The sequence below is a fragment of the Falco cherrug genome, chromosome 4, assembly GCF_023634085.1.
Source record: "Falco cherrug isolate bFalChe1 chromosome 4, bFalChe1.pri, whole genome shotgun sequence".
NCBI classification, from domain to species: Eukaryota; Metazoa; Chordata; class Aves; order Falconiformes; family Falconidae; genus Falco; species Falco cherrug.
Genome location: NC_073700.1, coordinates 59,877,315 through 59,902,099, shown reverse-complemented (window position 1 = coordinate 59,902,099; position 24,785 = coordinate 59,877,315). Strand labels below are relative to the sequence as shown.

The following is a 24,785-nucleotide window of genomic DNA, read 5'->3' as shown; positions in this document are numbered from 1 at the left end:
TATTTTCAGTGTGAGAAGAAATAAGAACGTTTTAACAATGGTTTCATATTTTTTAAATTAAAAGCAAAACTGAGTCTCACTTGCTTAAGATATTTCTTAGAAATTGGCTTCACTGTGTGATTTACTTTCCTAATCAAAGCAATTATTCAGAACTACAGTTATATTGTTTTGAGCACTGCTACAGACTGTTGTGCTACCCCAATGAGCAACAGAACATGTTGCACGTCAGCAAGCACACAAGACATGAGTGGTACTATCTGAATCAGAATTCTTATTAGCATTATGCTTATTATTAGCAGTGGTACAAGAAAGGCCTTCAAATTGAAAGGCCGCGTCAGAAAACTGGGCTCCCACACAATCACGGGCTACCAGCAGTTTTAAAGTCTTATTAAGCCAACCTATCCTCTAATAAACCCTTTATCGCTAGTTCTTGAGCAACTGCATCATCTCTTATTGGATCCAGACCACGAAAAACACTGAAGACTGGAGGAAAAAATCCAAAAGGGAAAGATACACATGCTATTTGTGGATGTAGGTTATAAAATGATCAAGGAAGAAAAGGAGCAAGAAATGGTGAAAGAAAGGGACAGAGCAGGAAGGGAATAAATGGGACTGAAAAACTGCACTAGTGAGTTTTGAAACCTGTGCTTACATGCCTGTTACCGATGCAGAACTAAGCAAGGCAGCACTGATGTATGTAGTACTTACATGCCTTGGCTTCATTGGACCCTGTCGTGGCTGACACTGCATCCTGTTGTTATTTGGCTGCTGCTGCGTGGCCTGCATATGAGGCCTGAACTGTGGCTGGTTCATGGGCATCAAGGGCTGCGGTGGCCCTTGGAGATGATGATGGTGTTGCTGCTGTTGCTGCTGGTGATGGTGTTGCTGCTGCTGCTGGTGATGGTGCTGCTGAGGCTGAGGTTGTGGCTGAGGCTGTAATGGAGGATGCAAGGGACCCTTTGCATGAAGAAAAAGGTTATTTGCTTTTAGTTTCAAGGTAATAAACTCCCGAAAAGTAGCTCCAGCCTCCCAAGTCCTCAAAACATTCATAAGCAGGTATGGATTGGGCTAAAGCAATCCGTATAACAGAAGCTGTGCAAGGCAATTCTACACTTAAACCCGCTTAAGTGAACAGCTGAAGTGGAAAAAGACAAATCCAAGTGTTCCTGCACTCTGCACCCTTTTCTAATGACTTTTACAATGGTTTTTTGCCTGTTTGGGTTGTTTTACTTCCCCAGCATCACCAGACTTCAGGGTTTTCCCACGTTCAAAGCACAGACACCACAAACAGATCCTGCACAAAGCCCAGCGAACATGCAGGGTCCTCCACCTCACTCCACACACCTCCAGAAGATTTACCCACTTCAAGCAGCGACTCAGCCTCCTCCCTGCCGGCGGGCTGCGCTGCCGAGCGGCAGAGGGCGCTGCCGCGCCGCCGGGGCCGCCCTCCCTGCGCTGCGGGGCTAAAGCACCTGGAGCAGCCGGGCCGGGCTGCAGGCTGGCTATCACAGCTGCCTTAGCGCTGGCAACTGGCGACAAAATGAATCCCTTTCCGGGCACGGCAATACAAAGCGTTACGGGTCCGCCTGCCTCCTAGCTGTAATCTCAAGTAACTCACTCCTATAAACCTACGAGGCAGCCCTGGGCCACTTCACACATTCTTTGCTGGCCCCTGGCTGCTGCAGTCCCGTACCTGCATGCTGGGCTGCGTGTGCGCGGCGAGGAAGGGCTGTCCTGGAGCCTGCAGGAACTGCTGCCGTGGAGGGATGAAGGGCCGAGGGTTTGCTGAACCTGGCTGGTTGAAGTGGAGAATCCCCACAGGACCTTGAGGCTGCATGTTTGGCCGCACCGGCCGCTCTCTGGGAAACACGGGCTGCTGTCCCTGCTGGTTAAACGCTGGCCCGGGCTGGCTGAAGGGCATCGGATTTTGGGTAGGGACAGGATGTGCGCTATTAAGAAGCGGGGGAGGTGGTGGTGGCGGGGGGCTTCGCTGCTCAAACAAGTGATGACTTGGAAACCTTGGATCTGTGGGAATCAGGTAAGTGATTACATGACAACCTCCCTGGGACACAAACACATTTTCAAAACACAAAGCTCTACTTTGATTTGGAAAAGTAACCTGAAATTTGTAGAAAGCAAAATTGCATGGGATGCTTTAATTTTAAGAGCTAACCCTCAAGGCTATGTTTCTCTGGCTTCCGCCACTTGTGTATAAAAGGAATTGATGCCTGAAAGACCAGCACAACTGGTACTTTCCTGGAATTAGCAATGCCTTTTAGAAGTTCTACTTTAGTGAAGTCAGTGAAGGATTCCAGGGATTATAGTTTAAACACAAGAACTCATAAAACATTGATACCACTTGCTGACCAGATATTTAAAACCAGACTTTAAAAAAATTTTTTTACGTATTTTGTGTAGCATGTTTACAACACATACATTATCTATGTGCATATTACATATATAGGGTATATACACACATCTATATATATGCATTTAGTATCTATTCTGTTTGCTATGCTGTATCATTTTAGCTAACCTTAACTGATTTCCTACAGTACACACAAAATCTAGGTGGTTTAAAGAGCTACTAGTGGAAATCAAAGCATATGGAGACTACTAGTTATCTAAAATGTAACAAACTATAACTTTATTGCAACAATCACTTCAGTATTAAGTTTTATTGTGTATCTGTATAAATATCCAGATTGATGGTAGTTACAGATGGAGACATCCAATTACATCAAAAAAGTACAAATATACCAGACCACCAGAAATTTTGCCATGTACAGTCTGGCTACATCAAACAGGGTCTTCCAGCCTTCAGGTTCTTCCAAACACTCCACGTTATATGATACACACTTACGCTGCATAGCCACTTTACAAGAAGTGGGTTTTTTTTTTAAGTTAATAGCAATGAAAATTCTTACCTGCTATGAAGAAAGGATCCCTTTCCTGAGGAGGTGGAGGAGGGAGTGGTGGTGGCGGGGGTGGTGGCCCTCTCCACTGGTCCTGGATTGGCAGCCTTGGGGCTTGGGAGAAGTTGGTAGGAACGGGTCCAGGTGTATGCTGCTGAAAGTCTGGAGGGCCCTATTTAGTAAGGCAGAAATAAGATTAAGACTACCATTCAGGAATTTATTTACTGTCTGCTGTAAATTTTTTCCCTCTTAAAAGTACAGTTGCTTTATAAATTACCTCCTAGGATCTGCACAAATTGGCAACCCTTACTGAGTCATTCTTTCACAATGGAAGATATATTAAACCCGAGTACAGTATCTTGAAATGAATTCACAATGTTTTAATAATCACTAGCACCACAGGAATGCCATTTCTTCTCAAGCTTATTGAAATCCATGCAATTATTGACCTTCCTTCCCATTAATCCAAAAAATCTGAATGTCTACTTCAGAAGACACTTCTGACATTTATCTTCTTAAACCATGCTATTATTCATCATGAATTTAGTACAATGTAAGCTACAGAAGTGAAGCAGCTCTACTTTAAAAAAAAAAAAGGGGGGGGGGTAGCGTTGGGGTGGGGAGAACAATTTATGGCATTCAGAAAATTAAAGAAAACATCTTTCAAAAAGCAGTGGCAGGAGAGTAACACTTCTATCTATTCACAGCTTAGCATCCAAAGCATTGTAAGAAAGAATGCAAAATTATCTTTCCTGCAGTTAGTTGTTGGGTTTTTTTTTTTAATGTAGCAAGCCTACAGAGAGAGCATGTATCAGAGAAAGCAGGATGTTAATCCAAAAGCAGAACTTTGCAGAAGACAGACTTGAGTAATTCACACTATCAATTTTTCTTTTATATCAAAAGTTAACAGAATATGTTGGCAACCTCTGATAAACAGAAGCTCTGTTTCACATAAATTCATTATATTCACAAGCGTTTCTTTATGTTTCCTTATGTGATCAAAAAAAAAAATAAAATCAAGTAATGAAAGTGATCTGTGAGCATCCTGAAGTTTTCCTCTTTATATGGATTCTGAAATCAGTGATGACATCTGTTCTGTGTATCATCTACATTTGATGCTCACCTTAAAGCTTAAAACTTGCCATTGCTGAAGACAAGCTTTCTAAAACAGATTTCAGGCCAAACATGCTCTGCTAGACTGAAGTATGGTCATCAGCAAAGGACCAAACCACTAAGTTGCAGTGGCTTGTCATTTCTCTTTTGAGCTGCTCTCTCCAAGAACAGTACAGACAGTCTCACTCTATCCTATTAGTACTGCAAAAATTCTAGCATTTTAGGAAAAGAATTTCTCACACAGCAAAAATGGGTATTTGCCTTGGAAACAGAAGTCTACTCACTACTGAAGCAGCACAAGACAAAGCTCCTTCACACCCTTCTACCAGCACGATACAACTGGGATTGTCAAGGCCCAAACAAGGAGATGAGAAGCACTGAGGATCACAGGCATCATCGAATCTGTGGCCTTCTTGCAAACCAAAACAAGGACATGCAAGATACTAAAACCTCTTATTTTAAAGCCAGGCTCTGATTACTTATTTTAAGTCATTTTACAGCCATCAACTGCTAAATACTTTACCATTCCTAGAGACTAAAGGGTCTATATCCCATTGCCAGTGCTTCTAGTCAGTCAGTCTGTGGGTAATTCATTTAGTGGAAATACACTACTACACTCAAGCATGATAGTCCTCATAACAGGCATACTGTTTGTAGGAGGAACTACTATGCTTCTGCAAGTGAACAGTTACCAACACAAAATATTCTTGCCACCTCCAAAGAAACTAACACCAAGTAACAGGTGACAGGCCAAAAGGAAATGGTCTCAAGCTGCACCAGGGGAGGTGTAGTTTGGATATAAGGAAAAACTTCACTGAACGGATTGTCAAGCATTGAAACAGGCTGCCCAGGGAAGTGTTGGAGTTGCCATCCCAGGAGGTATTTAAAAAGACCTGTAGATGTGTGTCATTTTAACCCCAGCCAGCAACTAAGTACCATGCAGCCACCTGCTCACTCCAGCCCCCCACCATGAGAAGGGGAGGAAAACCATGAAAAGGTAAAATCCACTGGCTGAGATAAGAAACATTTAATAATTAATAACAACAACAACAATAACTGTAATGAAGTGCAGAGGGAGGAATAAAACCCAAGGGAACAAAAACCAAACCAAGTGACATACAATACAATTGCTCACCACTCGCTGACCGATGCCCAGCCTGCCCCTGAGCAGTGATCAGCAGCCCCCAGCCATCTCCCCCCCAGTTTATACACTGAGCATGACACACTGTGGTGTGGAATATCCCTTCGGCTAGTTCAAGTCAGGTGTCCTGGCTCTGCTCCCTCCTGGCTTCTTGTGCCCCTGCTCACTGGGTATGGGAAACTTTAAAAGTCCTTGATTTATAATAAGCACTACTGAGCAACAATTAAACCATCAGTGTGTTATCAGCATTATTCTCACACCAAATCTGAAACACGGCACGTACCAGCTACAAGGAAGAAAATTAATTCTATCCCAGCCAAAACCAGGACAACGTGGCAGTTAAGGACATGGTTTAGTGGTGGACTTGGCCGTGCTAAATGAAATAGTTGGACTCAGTGATCTTAAAGGTTCTTTCCAACCTAAGTGAGTGATTCTATGAATTTCACAGGCTGTCTGCAAACAGCCACAGCTGGAGGAAGAGGGAGCTATTTGGGATGGAGAAAGTGACATTTATTTATCCCATCAAAATCCATTCAGTTTTGGCTGAACAAGGCTATTCAACTGCATTGCCCTTCCCTTTTGTTGAGCTGGACAGCGCTGGCTGCCTGCCAGAAGAGCAACTGAACATAAACCTTGAGCATCCTGACCCTTCGCTCCCAAAACACACCTCTACCATCACCGCATGTGGGAGCTGCCAGAGGTACTTTCAAACTAAGGTTAAATGCATTCCCTCCGTTTGGAAGCCTCGGTGAGAAAAGCCTATTTCTCCAAGCAGTGCTCCTACAGCCATCCTAGGGAACACCACCTCGGGGGCGGCGCCCAGCAAACCAACTGATATTTAGCTATTTAGTTATTAGTTGATCACCAGGTAATGCATATGGTCATTGCAACAGAGGCAGGGGAGAAACCAGTTCATCAGGGCAGTTTCACAGAAGGTGGTTTTTATCTTGTATCTTATTTACAGCACGTAGTCACATGAGCGCACTGGGGAGAGAAAGCAGTCTTGACAGACAACCTTCTTCCTATTTTCAAAGAGCTTGACTGGGAAGCTCTGGAATTCTCCCTGTATTTTTCTCTAGACACAATACATGCCTACATATATACCTTAGTTATTTCTCAAATAGCCAGCAAAAACCAAATTATGTGGAAACTTACTGAAACCTGGCCTAATAAAGCATAAGTATCACAGATTTGCCACCCAGGCTGAAGAACTGGCAGCAGTAATGATCTAGCTGGGCTTGTTTCCAAGCACCAAATGGCACTGCAGTGACCATAGTCTCATCTATTTGCTTCTTTCAAAGTCAATATATTCTGCCCTGGCTGAGGTAACAGATCCTCACCAGTCTCTCCCCTCATTGCCAAGCTTCAGTTTTAGTTGCTGGGCTACAAAATACAGGCATCTCCACTTCTATGACCAAATTTGTAACCTAGTCTCAAGCACCTTCCCCAATATTAATTCTTTGTCCATTTAGACTTACTGTTCTCCTGGTCCTGCTTGCTTTTCAGATCCATTGATTCTCTCATTCCCATCATGTCTTTCACTCTGCCCGCTGGCTCCTAATCCCAGTGTGGATCCAGCTTCCCAGCTCCCTAACTCCAAGCTGGTGGTCCACCCAAGCAGACCCTGCATTTCTTGCCTGTACACTCAGTCCTCACAATTTCCCCTCTTTTTCCTGCCAGGGAAGGAGAAGTAAATGAGAGTACAGGCTGAAAGAGATCATCTGCTCTTATTTAAAATAAATACTACTTCATATCGGTTTTCCCTCTCCTGCCAATCCATACCCTCGTTATTATACCCAGATCTACCTCATCTCAAAGCAGCCCTGAATCGCAAATGCATGGAAAGTCCTGCTGAATTTCACACAGCTCTTATGAACAGAAACATCCTCAGTACAGCCAAATGCAATTTTACTCCTTGAAAAACTGAGCAATGCTAAAACATTTCTAAATAATTCCCTCGGGCATAATAATATTTTTCCACCGTTTCAATCCTGGAATGAAAGCATTTGGAAAATTTCAACAAAAATTATTCAAAATGAGGTAGTCAACCAGCACATCTTGGTTCAAGCCACGGGTATCTGGTAGTATTATACACGCTGAAAACAGCTTTATGTTTCCCATCATAAGGAAGCTTTAACCCCTTACAAAATAAGCTTTAGTTAGATTTTAGAACTGAGTAATACATAGTTATTTTAGACTTAAGAAAGGTCACACTTTTAAAAAATAAGGTTAGTTTATTTACAAAAAAATTACACAAACCAATAACCAGCAAAATATTTTACTGTTAAAAATATAAGCAATACTGATTTCAAGCTCCCTTCAGTAGCAAAGGTGTCCATCCAGCTTAATTTAAGAAGCAATTATTTACTCTCCTCTAAATACTTTCACAAATTTTAAGAATAAACTAACAGTTACCCAACTGTTATCCATAAGCTGGTATCCAAAAATCCAAAATGCCCACCAAGATACATTGAGAAAATATTTTTTTGCTCTAGTTTTATTAGTACTACATTTCACGCAATTATATTCCACAACACTAGTTTGGGTCAAAATAACTCCAAAACAGTCCAACAAAATGAGAGCAAGAAAGAAGTATTTGAGGTTCGGAATTCTTCCTATCGGCCTCTCTTTTTTCCATCCCTCACAGTTAAGAAATTCTGGGGTTTTCCCACTTACTTTTAAAGTAAGATTCCAGTTAAACTTTAAGGCTGATAAGTTTTTAAAGATAAAAATATTTCCCAATCCTGAAGCCAACCCTTCTCCTCCATTTCGCATTTAAAAGTAACATGAAGATACTTTTCGTACCCTGCAACAAACATGAGTTGTCCCTCACTGTCAGGATTCATTAGTGCTGAAAACAACAACCTTTCTGCCAGAGCACTCACTCCACACACAGGGCTGGGTTTTTTGAAGCCTAAAACTTCCGAAGATGGCAAAACTACAGAAGTACGGCTGATGTAAATCACACCACAGTAAAGCTGCATGCTATACAGACAACTGCGTATCACTAAGAAATGCCTACTTATTTGATCATTGAACAGATTTTAACTTTATGTACATGACATTTTGAAGAACTACTAAAATATGACTGATCACATTTCTTGGCTGATAACCAAAGGCCAATCATGCAAAATTAATTGCAAAGACTTTTGTTATTTGCTGAAAAATGAATTACCAATATTTGCTTCTAAAAAAGAAGAAATTAATTTGATTCTCTTCCTTCTAACATCTGTGAAAAAGACTGACCTCTACTTCTTTCCTAAACCAGTTTTGCTTCTACTATCCCCAAAGTGTGAAATAAAATTCTGCCCTAAATTACAGAAACATGCATAGGGAGAAGCTTGTATTTCCAGTTTTTACATTGCTGAGATGCTGCAAAAGCATCTCTTCTGAAAAGCTGAAAAGGTTTTTTTCTGAAAAAGCTTTCGGGACATTTCGAACAGGAATTTGATTGTGTGATTAATTTCACACACTACATGTGAAAAACTCTAAGGTTCAACCAGAGCTACTACTTCCAGACACAAATGAGTTTTTTTTTAAAGAATATATGTGAACTATAGTGGGTATGTTTCTAAGTTATGAGGTGCCTGTTTGTTCTTTTGAAATACCTTTTTTTTTTTCCAATTTAACAGGAATACACTAATACTACAACTTTCTCCATTACTTAACAGGTTTTGAGGGTGGGTTTTGGTTTGTTTGGGATTTTTTTGCTTAACAGTAGTTCAACTGTAATCCTAGGAGAGGATTATTTTACTATTAGCGTTAAAAACTATGTTCACCAAGTATTTGCTGCTAATAACCCCCAAGTGCCCTGTGGTATTTTGTAGAAAAGATCACGCAGAGCTATTTAGCTTCAAAAATTAATGAAGAGCAGGTGCAAAAGCCAGTTTTTATAATGGTCAATTTTTGATAAAATAAGCATACTGTAACATAGATGCATAATAAATCTTTATATGCACAGTAGTTACTCCCATTTTTCATGGTTTTGCTATCCGGACAGTTTCAAATTACAACCAACTATTCACTACACACATCAAATAAAACTCCCTACAAAAAAATAATTTTAACTATTACTTCACCATTATTAAACCTTTTAAGAATCTTCCCTACTTAATAAATCTCACAATCTTCGAAATACCCATTTTGAAGTTAACAGGTTTCAACCTAACAAAAGAAAGAATTAAAAATTCTTATGATCTGCCAAGGTTGCAAGGTTCTACATTTCAGTTCAACATGGGGCCAACCGATGCTGCGAGGGAAAGGACAGAATATTTATGTCCCTTTCCAGCGAGATCCCACAAGCCTGGTTTACATTCATACAGGAATAGTTACAAAGACTGAGTTATCAGATGTCCATGTGTGAAAGACCCAGCAGAGCACATGTACGGCACTTTTTGGAGGAGTCCCCTTCTCATCGTTATTGAATTATATAGTATCACTATTGTTGATTTAGTATCAGCAATAGTGATTATTTAGTATCATTATCAGATTGATTACTTAGAAGTGGACTAAATTGCAAGAAAATACTCCTAAAAATTGAAGTTTTAGCTAGATTTAAAACTAGTTCCACAAAGAGCATGAAATCAGGAAAAGCAGCAGACCTAAACCAGACATAACCCTCATGGCACAGTCTGGCCTTGAAGTTCTTAACCTACAGACACGTACCCCTTCACAAAACTGCGACCACTTCGGCACTGTGGTTCCTTCGAACCCACCACCCGCAGCCCTCGCGTTAACAAGTATTTCAAAGACCTGAGAGAGAAACTGGTTTGGAAAGCTGGAAGGCTCTTGAACAGCCTCCCAGCAACGCTTTATGGGCTGCAAGGGGACACAGCTGTAGCTATTCAGCTTCTCACCTGTGGAAACCAGAACACGTCAATGCATAAACACTGAAAGCACAGTACTGAACATCAAGATTTTTCTTAAATTACCAACGAAAGTAACTTTTGCACTGTGCTTTTTCCTGTTTTTAAGAAGTATGTTGCACTCTGTCATTTAATTTATCCTCCTGTAATTTTACTTTGAAAATTCTTACATACCGTTTCTTTTTGAATACGGGAAGGGAGGTCTAGAAGGAAATCACATTGGAAATAGGGTTCTGTGTGAATTGCCAGAGACCACAATCACAGACATTTTAGAAATACTTCAAAGGACAAGATAATGGCACAGTGAAGTGCTACTGAACAGGTATTTTATTTTCTTAAATCTTTAATTTTGTGAAGTTTACTCTGACAAAGAAAAAAAGATGCACCCAGTCTTCCTCCCACACACACTAACTTAGAGCACCTCAGATTGACATTTTCATACAATTCTGCATGCCTGCAGGTTGTACAATTTTCCCTTTTACTAACTTCCATTATTCAGTATACCTAAGGCATAACTTACACCTTATCAATCACTTGGGGGCGGGGGGGGGGGGGGGGGGGGAGAAGAAAAAAAAGTGATGCAAACTTGTGTCTACAATTCATTAGGAGTTGTGAATAGCTCATTGAACATGACTTTCACACACTCAGGCAATCCCACCTTCTGAGAGAACACAAGATAAGGTTTCTTTAATCCTTTCAAAGAACTGCACTATTTTGCCTTCCTTTTATCCCTTTAAATATCCTTCCCAGTTAAGAAATTAACATTCTCTCTCATACAATTCTTACACAAATTGTACTTTTACTTTTCTGCATCTCTTGTTAATTACATGATGTTATCTGCAATAATCTATTCATGAAGCACAGATAACTTTGGTTACCAATAAAAGGGAAAACTTAGCATAAATTGCTTAGCACAAAGTTAATCTTATAAAGCAAGGAATAAAGAGGATCTAACAGCTATTATATGACTTATCAGCTTCTCTAAAAGGGTCACTCTACTTTTTTTCATGAGACTAATTAAATACCTTAACAATGTCATTGAAACTTCATGAATCTTTCAATAAAATACACCCTGCCTCTACAACATGTTTTCATTTATTAATCTCACTTAAAATGCAAAGAGCTAGGAGAACCCCATTGACAGTTAAGCGGGGCCACTCAGTTAATTCTTCTTATATGGTTTAAATGCAAAGAATAATGACCACTATAACCTATGACAATTAAAACTATAGCCATCTGTCACAAGATGTTAATCCTCTTACTTCAATGGCTACTAGACTTTCTGAAAAGCTTTCCTAAAATGACTACCTTCCAGTGCAAGAAACCGGCTTTTCATCCTCTTGTGTAGGAAGCCCTGCTTCATTTATCTCTGATAGGGTTCAAAAATTTTCAAGTAGAAATGTATATATCCCATAAACCATGGTTCTTCATATTCAGGTTGCATATACTATTCTCATTTATTGTGCACAGCATACAGAAAGGAAATGATTCACTTGACATTTTATTATAAAACTTATTTTGGTATTTCCTTAAACACAGTATACATGATTTGGTAGTGTCTCTGTGAGGTTTATGACAAACATATAATGCCACAAAGGTGAACTAAAAACTAGCAAGCACCACGATTTTCCCAATGGATTTATTGGGAATTATTTATAAGACAACCTTATATAAAAAATCATGCCTGAGATACATTTCAATCAAGGACAAAAATTAAGAGTTCAGAGTGATTATAAAACTCAAGATAACAATCACAGGCTACCCATACATGAATCTCCTCAAAGCTTCTGGAATGTATTTTCTGAGGGGAAAATACAAAGGAGATGGCAAGCACTGGTTCAAGTATGTGGACTGCACAGATCCTGGTATTACAGGCAGATTGCGTCTGAGAAAGAATGGGTTGATTATTTTCCTCAACTGAGCTGAAAGTAATTTTTAATACTAAAATGCACTACATAACTTGGACAAGCTTCTCTTTGATACGACACAAAGATAAGGAAGTGTGTTGGGAGGTTTAGGCACAAGTCCACATCATCTGTCAGAAATCACCAGTGCCCGATTTCACTGTTTAAGGTCCCAAAACAGAAATCAGCCATTACCCAAAAACAGTACAAGCAAGGAGAGAAAGGCATGGAATCCCTTGTTATTTAAGCCAACTTATGATCACGTAGTTAAACTAAGGACACAAGCAATACAGAAGGATACTCTCAGCATACTAAAACAATTCCAGACAGTTCAGGAAACTAAAGCTAAAAATTAGATTGTGTATTAAAAATATCCCTTTTCAGCGAGCTTCAGAGCATCCCCCCAAATACATCAAGCAGGGGTATATTCATGTTGCAAATGCAGACCAAAAATGCTCCCACTTCACTATGTTTCTAAGCAGCAGCAAAGCAGAATGGCCCACAAGCAACCAGTTCTACCACAGAAGGACTGCACTGCAGATGGGTTCCTTGAACCCCCGTTTGCTCTACCTGTGAAGCATGTATGTTAGAAAAGAAAATCCACAGAAGTGGTCCCACTCATGAACAATGCTCAGAAAATGCTCCTAAATGAAATGCAGGCATAGGAAAGGTATTAATTCAATCCCAACTCTAGCTTTAACAGTGCTGACGTGCAGAAAAACCATGCTCCCATCCATCTGTTTTATGTGGATGAAGGAAGAATGTTTCCAGCAAACAGAGAAAGGCCATAATAAGAAACAGTGTGACAGACAAGCTGTAGTAGCCTGCATGCCTGAAGGAAGAGTAAACCCAAATCACTCAGATTAGAGCAAACTTAAATAATTTATTAAACAGGTGTTTTAAACTAATTAATCTGGAAGATTCAGTTCCACTTTAGTTTGTAATCCTCTTCAGGGGTGTGGTACAGAAGACCCTGTGACCATTTTTGCTTGGTGCCCTCAAACTTTTTAAGATTAAAGTACGATACAAATACAAATCAGAAAAACATTTAGAATGATGAACTCTCCCTTGAAAGATGAGAATTTCATGATCATTTTATTTAAAGACAACTAAATCCTTCTGCATATTTTTTGTGCTGAAAGCTAAGTTTTAAGGATGTGTAAAAAATTAGGGATCTGCAAGTTCTGGACCTCCTCTACTTTCACAACTAATGAGATAACACATCTAACAAAATTCATACCTTCTTCTTGGGCTTACTGGAGACTACTGGAAATATTATAGCATTTGTTGACCTAATGTACCTTGGTTACCTGCATATCATTGACAATTAGAAACAAGTATGAGGTCAGAACTGGATCATGAGTAACAAATTCAGGATTTCTACATTACAGCCCAAGCTTGAAGGTGCAGTTATAGTTCATTTTAAAACAATCCAAGAACCTCAAAAATAAGTACAAGTGACATGGGAAAGGATGCCTCTCCCTTCAACAAAAAATGCTACAAAAAAAAAAGTTAAGAAGCAGACAGCTCTATAGAAGACAAATACTAGAATTGCTGCTAACCTGGACTTGCATCTGTAATAGATAATGACATTTTAGACCTGGCTATTTAGTGGTTACGTTATCTGACTCCTGACTTTTAATTCTGTACGGAAATCTCATTTTTGAGATGTATTATACATCTCTGACCTTGCAAACATATTGATTACAAGAACTTTACATACCCAGAGCTTCCAGTGTGCCTGCATGTATTACTTGCGTGTTATATATGAAAGCCTGAACACTTCATTCCTTTTTGGGTATCCTACAGTCAACCCATAATATCCTTTAAAATTACCACATTTTATTTTAAACAGTAGTATGACTTCCTATTTTATAGTGAATTAAGGTTTTTTTCCCTTTAACATTGTAAAGAATTAGCAAGAACTGAAGGTGCAGAAGGTGAATAAATACCATTTATGGATTTTGGGGTTTTTTTTATTGTGATGACACAAATGTACTGAATTATCTTTTAAAAGGACATTTTCTCAGCTCAGTGAAAATAGCTTAAGAGTACTATGCTATCATCTAGGACTCTATAGTATTATATTAAATGTATTTTATTTTTCCATTCAGTGTTTAAGCTCTTACTGCATTGTAGTAGGAAGTCAATTGTACATTTTAATTGGATTTCTTTACAAGCCTTGACTTCTGCAAAGTATCTCTTTAACAGTGCCTAATTAATGGCTACATAGCTATATGCTTAATATTTTTTCCTCTTTACCTTGGTAAAAAATTGTGCTTTGCTTCAAATTTCATTCATAAAAATATACCAAAAACAACGTACATACCTATATATAAAAATATATCTACATAAAAACTTTTTTACTGTGAGAGTGACTGAGCACTGGCACAGGTTGCCCTGAGAGTTTGTGGAGTCTCAACCTTAGGAGATATTCAAAAGCCATCTGGACATAGTCCTGGGCAACTGGCTCTAGGCGGTCGTGCTTGAGCAGGGGGGTGGACAAGATGACCTCCAGAGGTCCCTGCCACTGCAACCATTCTGCTGTTCTGTGTTTAAGTAGTACTAAAGCTGAGACTGAAGAAAATCTAGCATCATTAGCACAGGGGAAAAAAATGAATTCTACAACTCTGGTTTCCTTGGCAGTGCTAAATATCAATCTCTTAATGGAAAGGTAGACGACACTAACTACGAAATATAAATGCACAAGTTCTGTTTGATTTTAGTATCTATAGAGCATGTGCACACTGGTGCTAGCATGACAAGTTGAAGAGTTACTGCATTTAGAAACCATCTATTTCTCTCTTATTTAATAGCTGTTACCATCGTGTTTTGCTGCTGCTGCTCCTCCTGCAGATGGGAATTCATTGATATGATTAAATTTGATGGTATGATAATGTATGGTAATCGTGATTAATCAGAAGCCCACTAGCAAATGGAGGATGTTGGGTATTATGTCACCTGCATTTTAAATTGCATTCCCTCTATGCTAGCCTGACAATACTTGACAGCTGGAGGGATCTCATGCTGCATCTGCTTGCTACTACTTATAGATCTGATAAGAGAAAGTGCCCATCATTCCTTCACTATCTTAAATGCTGTAATTATAGGGATTTGCAGTCAAGTTGTGAAAACAGTAAGTGTTAAAAATGAAAGCTTTTTGGTAGCTGCTGAACAAGCTCTGTCTCACATCTGCAAGGGCTATAATCTGAAAGAAATGTAATTTGATGCGGCAGTCTCATTCAAACATGATTTGCATGAAATGCTGTATAAAGCAGTATCCAAGAAATGTCAATCAACACCACCTGATACCATGTATCCTGTTAAATGAAAACAAAATGCTTTCTACGCTACCTGTGATCTGCCACTGCTACACCCTAATAGAGCAAAGATTTCATTTACTGTTACTCATTATAGTAACCCCATAGCTAAAGCAGAGTAATTGTGAGGAAGTAGGAGAATCCTTTTCTCAAGTGGCTTTTATTTCCATTAACAGTTTGTCTCCTACATACATACTGTTGCAAACACATACAACTTACTAAATACCATTACTTACTAAATATCAGTTTAAAATAGATTGATCGTACTCAGATGTAGAACTGTTTAAATTGTCTATACCGTGAGTACTGAAGAATATGAGCCACAACCTTAGTAACAGTTGCTAAAACCGTTATTCACATGTGGCAACTCACCATCAAATTTGAAGCAGTGGGAAAAAAATTTTCTCCCTATCTGCTTTTCCCACAACAGACACCAAACACTATTGCAAGTTTTGTTCTCAAAAGCACCCCAGATTTCTGCTTCTACATACTACAAGAGGTGTTTACATAAAGGCACACCCACAGATCCAGATACACTGTAATATCCATTAAACTGAACCAAGTTTACTGAAATGGTGTAGGTTGATCCAGTTCTGTCCAAGGACAACTCTGGGGAAAAATAGTTAACTGTATTCTAATGTATCTTTTATAATTAATTTGTATAGCACTAATATATTACTTGTCTAAAAGAAGCGTTTCAAGCAAGTGACAATGAAGGACAGCCACTTCTGCTCTGAGCAATGACTGGGCACCTGTTTAAAAGCCTCTCATAGATTAAAGCATAAAGTGTTTAAAAACAGTGTCTGAATCACAAACACTTGAAATCTCAGAATTCAAACCAGAGTTTTTGGAAATGGTGAAGAAGTGAATCAAAACTAATCAACTGCCTTTCACAGCATCCATTTAAGACATCACCTGATGTCCTGGAGATCAAGTAGAAGTATGTTGAATAAGAATATAAAGAAAGTTTACTAAGGTTTTTGCACTTTAAGGAAAAGAATAAAAATCAAAGTATTCTTTGGGATAAAGATGATTTTGAAAAGAAATTGTAAGATAAGTTCCAAAAACAAATCACGTCAAAGCCCTCTGAGAGCTAAAAAGACAGGCAAAGTAGAATATTCACAAAGGCCTGACAACAAGTCACTCTATTAAAGTCTTCTTTTTAATAGCGAATAAAATAATGTTACACAATTCAACTTTTTCAGAGCTGAATTCAACCGATACTGAACAGCCTCCAGTGCATTAAGGTGTCCTATCAAAAGAGGAAAGCTTTGTGCATTAAAAAATATCAAAGCATTCCTGGCATAAATTAGTCAGGCAGACACTAGTGGTACTTTATCTTGTGCTTCGTGCCACTTAAGACTATTCCTAACTCCAGCTCTGAAACTCAGTTGACCAAAGTTAAATTGTGCCTATGGGATGGACACCTGCCCAGCTCACACCACACCCAGAGCGTTGGGTTAAGGACAGCAGCTAAATCAGAATTTATCCCAATTTCCTGACAATCCTCCTGGCAAAAAGCATACAGCTGCATTATCAGGCTCTGCTCTCTCTGCAGCAGTTTCAGAGAAGGATCCAGGGCACAGGCAGCAAGGAAACTGAGGATTTATTGCTCTCTTCTGCTTTGAGCAGTGCGAGGCAGGTTCTCCCCAGCTTCCTGTTCACTCTGAACACCCCCGGCTCCAGCCCCAAATTGGGATGCTGGTGATACATCACAATTTCTGGATGAAGAACACTGACAGCGAAAACATCTTCCCCTCTGCCATGCTCCATCCCAAAGTGGGCATGACAACACTCATTCCACTTTTCTATGTGTTTAACAAGAATGCGCACACATCACACATGGTTATTACTTCAGTGTTCATTAAGTGAAATAAATTATGTTTAAAGACAAAATTTTATAAATTTTTCTTCAGGAAACATTGAAACACTCCAGACACAGAATATGCTGGTGGACTCGCATAAAGGATGAAAAGACCTGGACCATCAGCTTAGCTCCTAATTTCATATTAAGCCATGATCTGGCCTCTATAAGTCAGTTAGCAGCAGCCTACATACAAAGTGTTCAGAAACACCCCTTCCATCTTCTATTTAATTTCTTCTTCCCTTGTTTTACCCCATCCTTCTTCACAGAACGCAGGAGTTGAAAGAGAAATTAGCCCAGATAAACACCAGAGGACAGGAACAACGGTCCCTCTTGTGTAATACAAAAATCCACAGGCTCCGTACCTGCACTGGGGCATCCACAAGAATTAATAATTTTGTAAGAAAACGTGTGAAAAGTTCAGAAAACACATACAACCATTTTTCTGTCACCTTCCTTTAAACGGATCAGTCCCCAAAGTAGACTCTTATTTGTGAAAAACCAACCATGACACTGAGACAGGAACAGAAAAAGGCATCTTAACCACTTTAAAGCAAAGACATGGTAAAACAAGATCTTCAGAAGGACTCTGCCAAAGAGGTTAGCTTAATCTCTTCTTTAAACAGTTTATAAAGAAAACACACCATTGGCACTTGCACAGTTCCAGGTTAATACAAATACATGGAAAAATATTAGCATCAACTACGCTTGAAGACTGGGCTACTATCCATTACAGCCACCTGAAGAGCACTGTGAAATTGAGACAAGCAGAGAAGCCTTCACAGAAGTCAGGTCTTTAACTCCTGGTTACTATAAGTTCACCATGTTTCTCAGCCATAACATGCCTCAGATCCACTATTTATTCATTCAGTCCTAATCAGTTGAATACAGCTCTCAAACACCATTCACACCAAGTCACCTTGAATGATCACAGATTAAAGAGATAGACAGCTTCCTTCCTTTATTCAAGATTACTGTAAATGTTAAAACAACTCTTAGTAAGGAACACAGATCCATTCCATTATGTCATGTCTAATACTTTCTCTCTAATCATTTCACAAGTTAAGCTTTAAGTAAGAAATAATTGAACAATGAGCCCTACCCTGAAATACTTTGATGCAAGGTTAAGTGAATTTAATCACTCCCAACTCCAAGCAGGTTAAATCCTGATCAACATTACCCTGATTTAGTACTACATTATTTCTTATAATTTAGAACTCACACCAATATGCTAACATGCTCATTACAACTTTGTTCAACTCTTCAATTAAATCCTTCTGCAGGAGGTTGTAAGAATTAACCATTACATGGTTACAAGTCACTTCATTAGCACTAAATTAATAACACCTGGTTTCCAATGGATTTATGACTTGCAATTGATTAGCTCTGATTGAAGCTCTTCCTATGTTCAGAGTACACACAGGCTGTATGCTGAGAGGTTTCTCTCCTAGATAAGGTAGGAACTCAAGAGGCAATTTTTCCTTCAGTTAGGGCACTAGCTTTTAGGTCTCTCCCTTGCAAGAATTTCATTACATTTAGTGTTTCCACCTCTGCCACACTCAAGCAAAATAAACCATCCAGTTCAAAGTCAAAGGGCAAAGCAGGCTACAAATATTCAATTCTAACCCCACAATTTTTTAGAAAAAGCAATTGGAAAAATCAGTTGACTATTTGATTAGGCAAACCTAAAAACAAGAGCAAATCAAGTTATTACATATCCAGAGATTCTTTCTACAATGAGGAAAAGGATGAATGAACTATAGCCTGGCATACTACTGTGATCTTTTTCAAATGGCTTGTCAAACCATTGCTATAAGTCAACATTTATACATAAACAAGTGAATTACAATGGCACAAAGGCATTTGACATGTAACAGAGCAAAAAAAGGGTAGCTCGGCAAGATAAAACGTTAGTCAGAAAGTAAATTTGTCTTTAGCTCAAGAGCTAACATACTACATTTAATAAAACAAACACGAGATATGTACACAGTGACACTTACTTCCTAATCCTAATATGACTGATAACCTATGCAAAATTTATAAAGTACTTCATACGAGAAGTCCATATTATAGCCATTTTATAACTCAGTGAGTCATGGAAAGATTAAGTAACTTTCTCAGTGTCATATAGCAGGTTACTAGCTGAAATAGAAAAAAAAACAAACCCAAAAAAACAACAGCACAAAACCCCAAAGAAACACTCAGGGCAAACAAACCACAGTACTGGATGCTCTTAGTTAAGCTAGCCCTCCTCCTCCTCCTCATGAAAACAGAATTACACTGACTTTTTGCTAGTGTATTGCTTACATAAAAAGGCAGCAAGCAGTCAAGTATCTTCCTTCAGGCAAAAGGAACAAGAGTCCTACCAAGAATGTTCAATTTATTTTATTCCCTTTTAAAAACTGTTGTATACTCTCAACTTGCAAAACCAAAAGTGAACAGAATTAAAATCTAATTTCACAGTCAATTTAAAAAAAAATAATTTCCAATTTTTCTACAGTGATGTAAACACACTTCAAAGATGTCAATTACAATGCCTTTACAGATATTCCTTGTCTTCCAATTTCTTTTACATCCCAAATTGTGTTTATTGGCAAAACAACTTAGTGTCAAAGGAAAACAAATGCAAGATATTTGTTTTCATAAAAAGCAATTAGAATTACTTTTAAAATGTTAATAACGTCTCCACATAATACTAAAGGCTGCTGAAGAAAACTATTTCCTCTGAAAACCACAGTATTTTTTTTAATAGAATAGTATCTTCGGTTAAAGCATTGATGATAAAATTATATTACATTAATTTACTTAATGAAACTGTGGTCATAGTGCTTAACCTTTTTACACTTCACAGAAGTAACGCGGCAATGTAAAACCTCTGTTATTGTAAAAAATACAGACAACACAATTCCTCAGCTAGATGTCCTGTACAAAAAGTATTCTGTGTCAAAATCAACCAGGTATGCACATGGCAATCAAAAGTCACAGCAGGTTTCTGAAATCTGCTTCTTTTAAATACATCTGATCTCTATGCAAGTAATTTATTGTGTGAAACTACACAGATGTTCACAAACATTACTTTCCGCCTTCAACACTGCACACATTAACAGAGGATAATTTTTGTGTGGTTTATATCTCTGGGAAACATAATATATGGGTCTTTATTTGAAAATATTCAAGGCAATACCGTAAAAACTATTTTTTTGTTTTGCTGGTTTTGATACTCTGCAAGCCACCTGAACTAAAAATTTAGGCCAACAGAACTGAAATTACGAAAAAAAGGTATACAAGCATGCACTCTCTCCATTCACAGAATTTTTTAAAAAAAGCAAAGCAGTAAAGCAGCTAAGTGCCTTGTTTGTTTTAGAAGTTAGGAACATAAGAGAAAGCAAGGTCATGCAATGCCATTCCCATTTTTTTATATAAAAAACATGAGGGCATTTAAATGACTGCTGATTTTTACAATAAATATATATTACTGCTTTTTAAGCTTAGGGATTATTTCAAATAGCCTTTTATTACATCAAATAAAATAAGGATTCTATTTATACAGAGTCAAGTAATAAAATGAAGCCCATATTCCTTAAGACAAGATGCATTCATGCCTCTCCCACTGGAGAGACTGGTTCAACAATTTTACAGTTAAACAGAATTAATTCTACTCTCAAAAATCCATTGACCTTAAGCTTTTAACAAACATTTTCAACTGCAGAGTGTATTGTCAATATTTACAAATCCTTAAAATTATATTTCACTAGAAGAGCTTTTATTTGCTATATTAATATTTCCTTGCAAATGTATGCTTATCCATATCAGAGAAGAAGAAACAGCTGCTACTCACAGGAAATCTCTGGGGTCCTACAGCAGGTCTTGGCTGGGCTGGAACTGGCAGCAAGGGCACTGAAACAAGAGGCACCTTTTAACACCATTTGTTTTATCTAACAGTTGTTGCCGTTATTTCCAAAAGCAGTTGCAGTAAGAAGCCATGATTAAAATCTGCTATGCTTACCCTCACATGTCACGGTTCCTACAATTAACTTTAAGCAACCATTCCCTCCCTTGCAACATGCAACAGGGCAATTAGGATTCTCCTTGTTAATTTACATAATTTAATTCTGCATTTTCCAGAATTAAATTGCTCCTTGTTGCAGGAAGGAAAACTAGAATACTTATTCAGCCAAAGACATCTCTTAAGACAAAGCTGACAGAGACTCTAATGATAATTTCATGTTTCAAATAGAAGGCTACATGATTAATTTCCCTTCTCAACTTAGCACCCCTCAAGATTTCCTAGGTATCTCCCAGTCTCACCACCAACCTCCCACAGTAATCATGGGCATGAGAGACTATCTGGTATAAATCACTGTTCACAGGAGGGTAAAATGAGTCAGGCAGTGGCAACTGATAGCAAGCAAAACGCAACTTAATCCGTCCTTGCCACCATAACGGTATATGCAACTGTGATCACAGTTTGTGTAATCCCAAAACTGATCCCAGATGAAAGTCTGCTATTTCACAAAGAGACACCAAGAAGAATTAGGAGTCCCTCTTCCTGAAAAATAACCTCCAAAATCAGTACTTCAGAGGGATTAACATGGATGACTTGTCCATACAACTGCATTTCAAAAGACTAGTCACAAAAAAAAAAAATACTTCCCAAAACATTAGTATTATGGCATAATGCACAAAGCATCTACAGCTGGATCACCTTGGCGACTGAATCTGTATCTGAATCCCCAGTACAAAGTGTAATACAGATTTCCTGTCTTCCAGTGCACTTTCTATTTCCTGCGTTGTCCAAGTGGTTAAAATTACAAATGTTTCAATGTTAAACAAAAAGGCCTAGAGAAGTTAAAGCATTTCAAACAGCACTGAATGTGTTTGTTCATTTACTGAAAACCTGTAATAAGGTTATTTTTCTTCACTTTGTTTTTAACACTTCTGAAACTGATAGGAAAATGTTTCCTACACAGGGTTAAACATCGACCTTGTAGACAACTACTGTATTACATTTCAGAGCAGGGAAGATGTTTAGAAATGCAGCTATGTTAAGGGAGAAGGTGAGTGCATTTCCCAGAGGAGTTTGCCAAGATGCCCGAAAAATCCCTTTTTCCTTGGTGACTGAGGCACAAGGACTAATGCATTAGTGGTCATTTTTAATTCATGTCTATGACTGGTTTCTACTCACTTCTGTCAAGTACTTGTGATTTGCTAGTTTAGGAACTAACAGTGTAAACTAACTGCACCAGTCTTTCTGCACCGAAGGACTGCATGCAAACTCTGGATCAGGTTACATGAGAAAATGAGTTGAAGAGTCTCATCTTGGTTTCTAACGAACATCTGTTGATATCAAACAGCCATGGCCACCTGGAAAAAACTGACAGGGTGCTCTTGACAGATCTAGGACTAAAAATAGCTCAGGGATTACAGGTCAGAGAGGCACTGAGAAAAACTGCATAAGATGGGATATGCAGTGAAATGTCAAATGAACAGAGTACTCGTGTGTCTATTTCAGTATCCTGCCTCTGGCAGTAGCATACAGAGTTACATATATTTATGTATTTTAAGCAAATTAATTTAATACTCATGAAAGATAGTAGTTCAAACTCTGTGCCCTTTCAATCCTTGGACACTTGCTGAAGCAGCAAAGAAGTCTCAAATAAGCACTCATTTTCCTGACATCAAATCGTCAACAGGTTTGAAAAGTATTTTTGAAAAATACACAGCATGTTGTTAAACACTACTTTGAGAAGATTAAATTGCTTTTGGCTGTGAATTCCAACACCATACCTGAAAAGATGAAGCAGCAATTTCCATATTGATTATTTAGAAGAATTATAATGTAATTTTTCCCAAGACACCCAACAGTTTTTAAAAGGTAATGGCATACTAATCTACCAAGATGCCATAAACTGCTCATTAGCTCACGTCAGCTTTGGCAGCACCACACTATCCTTGAAACAGTTATTTGTGGTATAAACATTGAGGGGGAAAAACTCAGTGTTCTCATCACAGATTGAGTATTTCATAGTACAGTATACAGTCCTCCAGCATTTTTAAATATGCAAGCAACTAAAAGACATGGGATTCTTTTTGTGCCACAAAAGGCACAAATGAACACCAATGGAACAGCATCTGCACAGGTATACAGAGGCTCACATAACCATTTTAGCAGTTTTGACAGACTGAGTCCTTCTTAATCATTTATGAAGCTTCTAGACATTTGTCTGAAACCAAACGGACTTGAAAGTAACTATTTTTTTGAAAAGAGTCGAGGCTGGCCAGGGAGATGATGGCCACTGTAAGAGATCTGCCTTTGAGACAAAAGCCAATGATAGGAGTGTTCAAGAGTGCTTCAACTCACTTTCAGGCTGAAGTAGCTGACTACTACAGCTCTGATACATGCTCTTTCTATTCACATGAAAATTTCATACAACTTACAGGAGGCTTGAGTATTTTAGAAAATACTGATACACTCAACACATTTCAAGATTAAGTTAAATCAAAAAGATGTTGAGAAAGTATATTTCTATGATTTGCCATAATGAAAAAATGTCTGTGGTGCTGACAATTAGAAGTATGTGAGCTTAACCCTGCCATAAAATTAGAGTAAGAAATGCCAGTCTACACTAAAACATGACAGCACACCATTAAAATTACCAGAACCTAAATGTGCATATCATGCACTTCCAGACATGGCATTTTTAGCTTCCAGGCATCACATTTTCAACAACAGAATCCCAATAAACTTTGCACCTATCTGACCGTATTTTCCAATGTATAAAGACCCTCATGTATCTGGACATAACGTTCAGCCAAGAAGGGGCAGGACACCGCCAAGAACATGAACTCAGTCTGATCTTTCATACTTCCTGTTACCCTGAAACAAATGATGCATATGAAACACATCCCAGTGGTGTCAACTACCAGTGTCTGCCTACTGGGGCCTCAAGCAGATTGATTAAACTGAGGGGGATTTTATCAGAGGAAGTTTAGAACAGCTCTCCCTGCACTGGAATGTCTGTCTACCATTTGCCTGCAGTGACTGCTTAAAAACTCATCTTAATATGTAAATGCAATTGAAGATTTTATAATTATGCTCATCTTCCCTGAAGATGTCTACTGATCTCCTATACATTTTTCCTTTGTGTGACGTAATTGTACTGCTTGCAGACTAGAAGACTAAGATGGCCACTACTCTGCCACTGCAGAGGACTCAGCTTCCCATACATGCTCTCTAATCAAGATGATTAAAATTCTACAGGAATTTTAAAGATTGCATTTCATAGCATGCTGAACACCTATTAGCAGAAACATTCCATAATCTTGCCAAGGATTCCTTCAGTAAAATGGACAGCACAAAGGTATTTCACATATATCAGCTGCCATCAATACACATCGCAAAGATCTTCCTCACTGAAATACATGTCTTACACTATTCAAATCAATCGATGACTCATTCTTCAGGGCTGCTCATTCTGAGAGGACGACTAGACTTTATCAGTCAAGAAATGAATGTGCACACAGTCAGCAGGTATAAGATCTAAAAAAAATATAAGACTACAAATCCAGTATTAAAGATCTCCTAACATGCAACATGCAGGAGGTAGACAACTTTGTTAAAAAGAAACTCTGCAAGACAAAAAAAAAAAAAAAAAAAAAAAAA

At 38.5% G+C, this 24,785-nt stretch overlaps 1 protein-coding gene across 7 annotated transcripts in view; it reads right to left on the bottom strand.

Moving 5' to 3' along the window:
• RBM33 (RNA binding motif protein 33) overlaps positions 1–24,785 on the bottom strand; it is a 105,703-nt gene that overhangs the window by 42,532 nt on the left and 38,386 nt on the right. For all 7 annotated transcript variants that reach the window (XM_055710209.1, XM_055710213.1, XM_055710212.1 and 4 more), the window contains exons 10-13: positions 20,961–21,019; positions 2,928–3,087; positions 1,694–2,025; positions 709–957 (exon numbers count right to left, since the gene is read on the bottom strand). In XM_055710209.1, the coding sequence (XP_055566184.1) occupies positions 709–957; positions 1,694–2,025; positions 2,928–3,087; positions 20,961–21,019 (800 nt within the window). The remainder of the gene's footprint in view (positions 1–708; positions 958–1,693; positions 2,026–2,927; positions 3,088–20,960; positions 21,020–24,785) is intronic.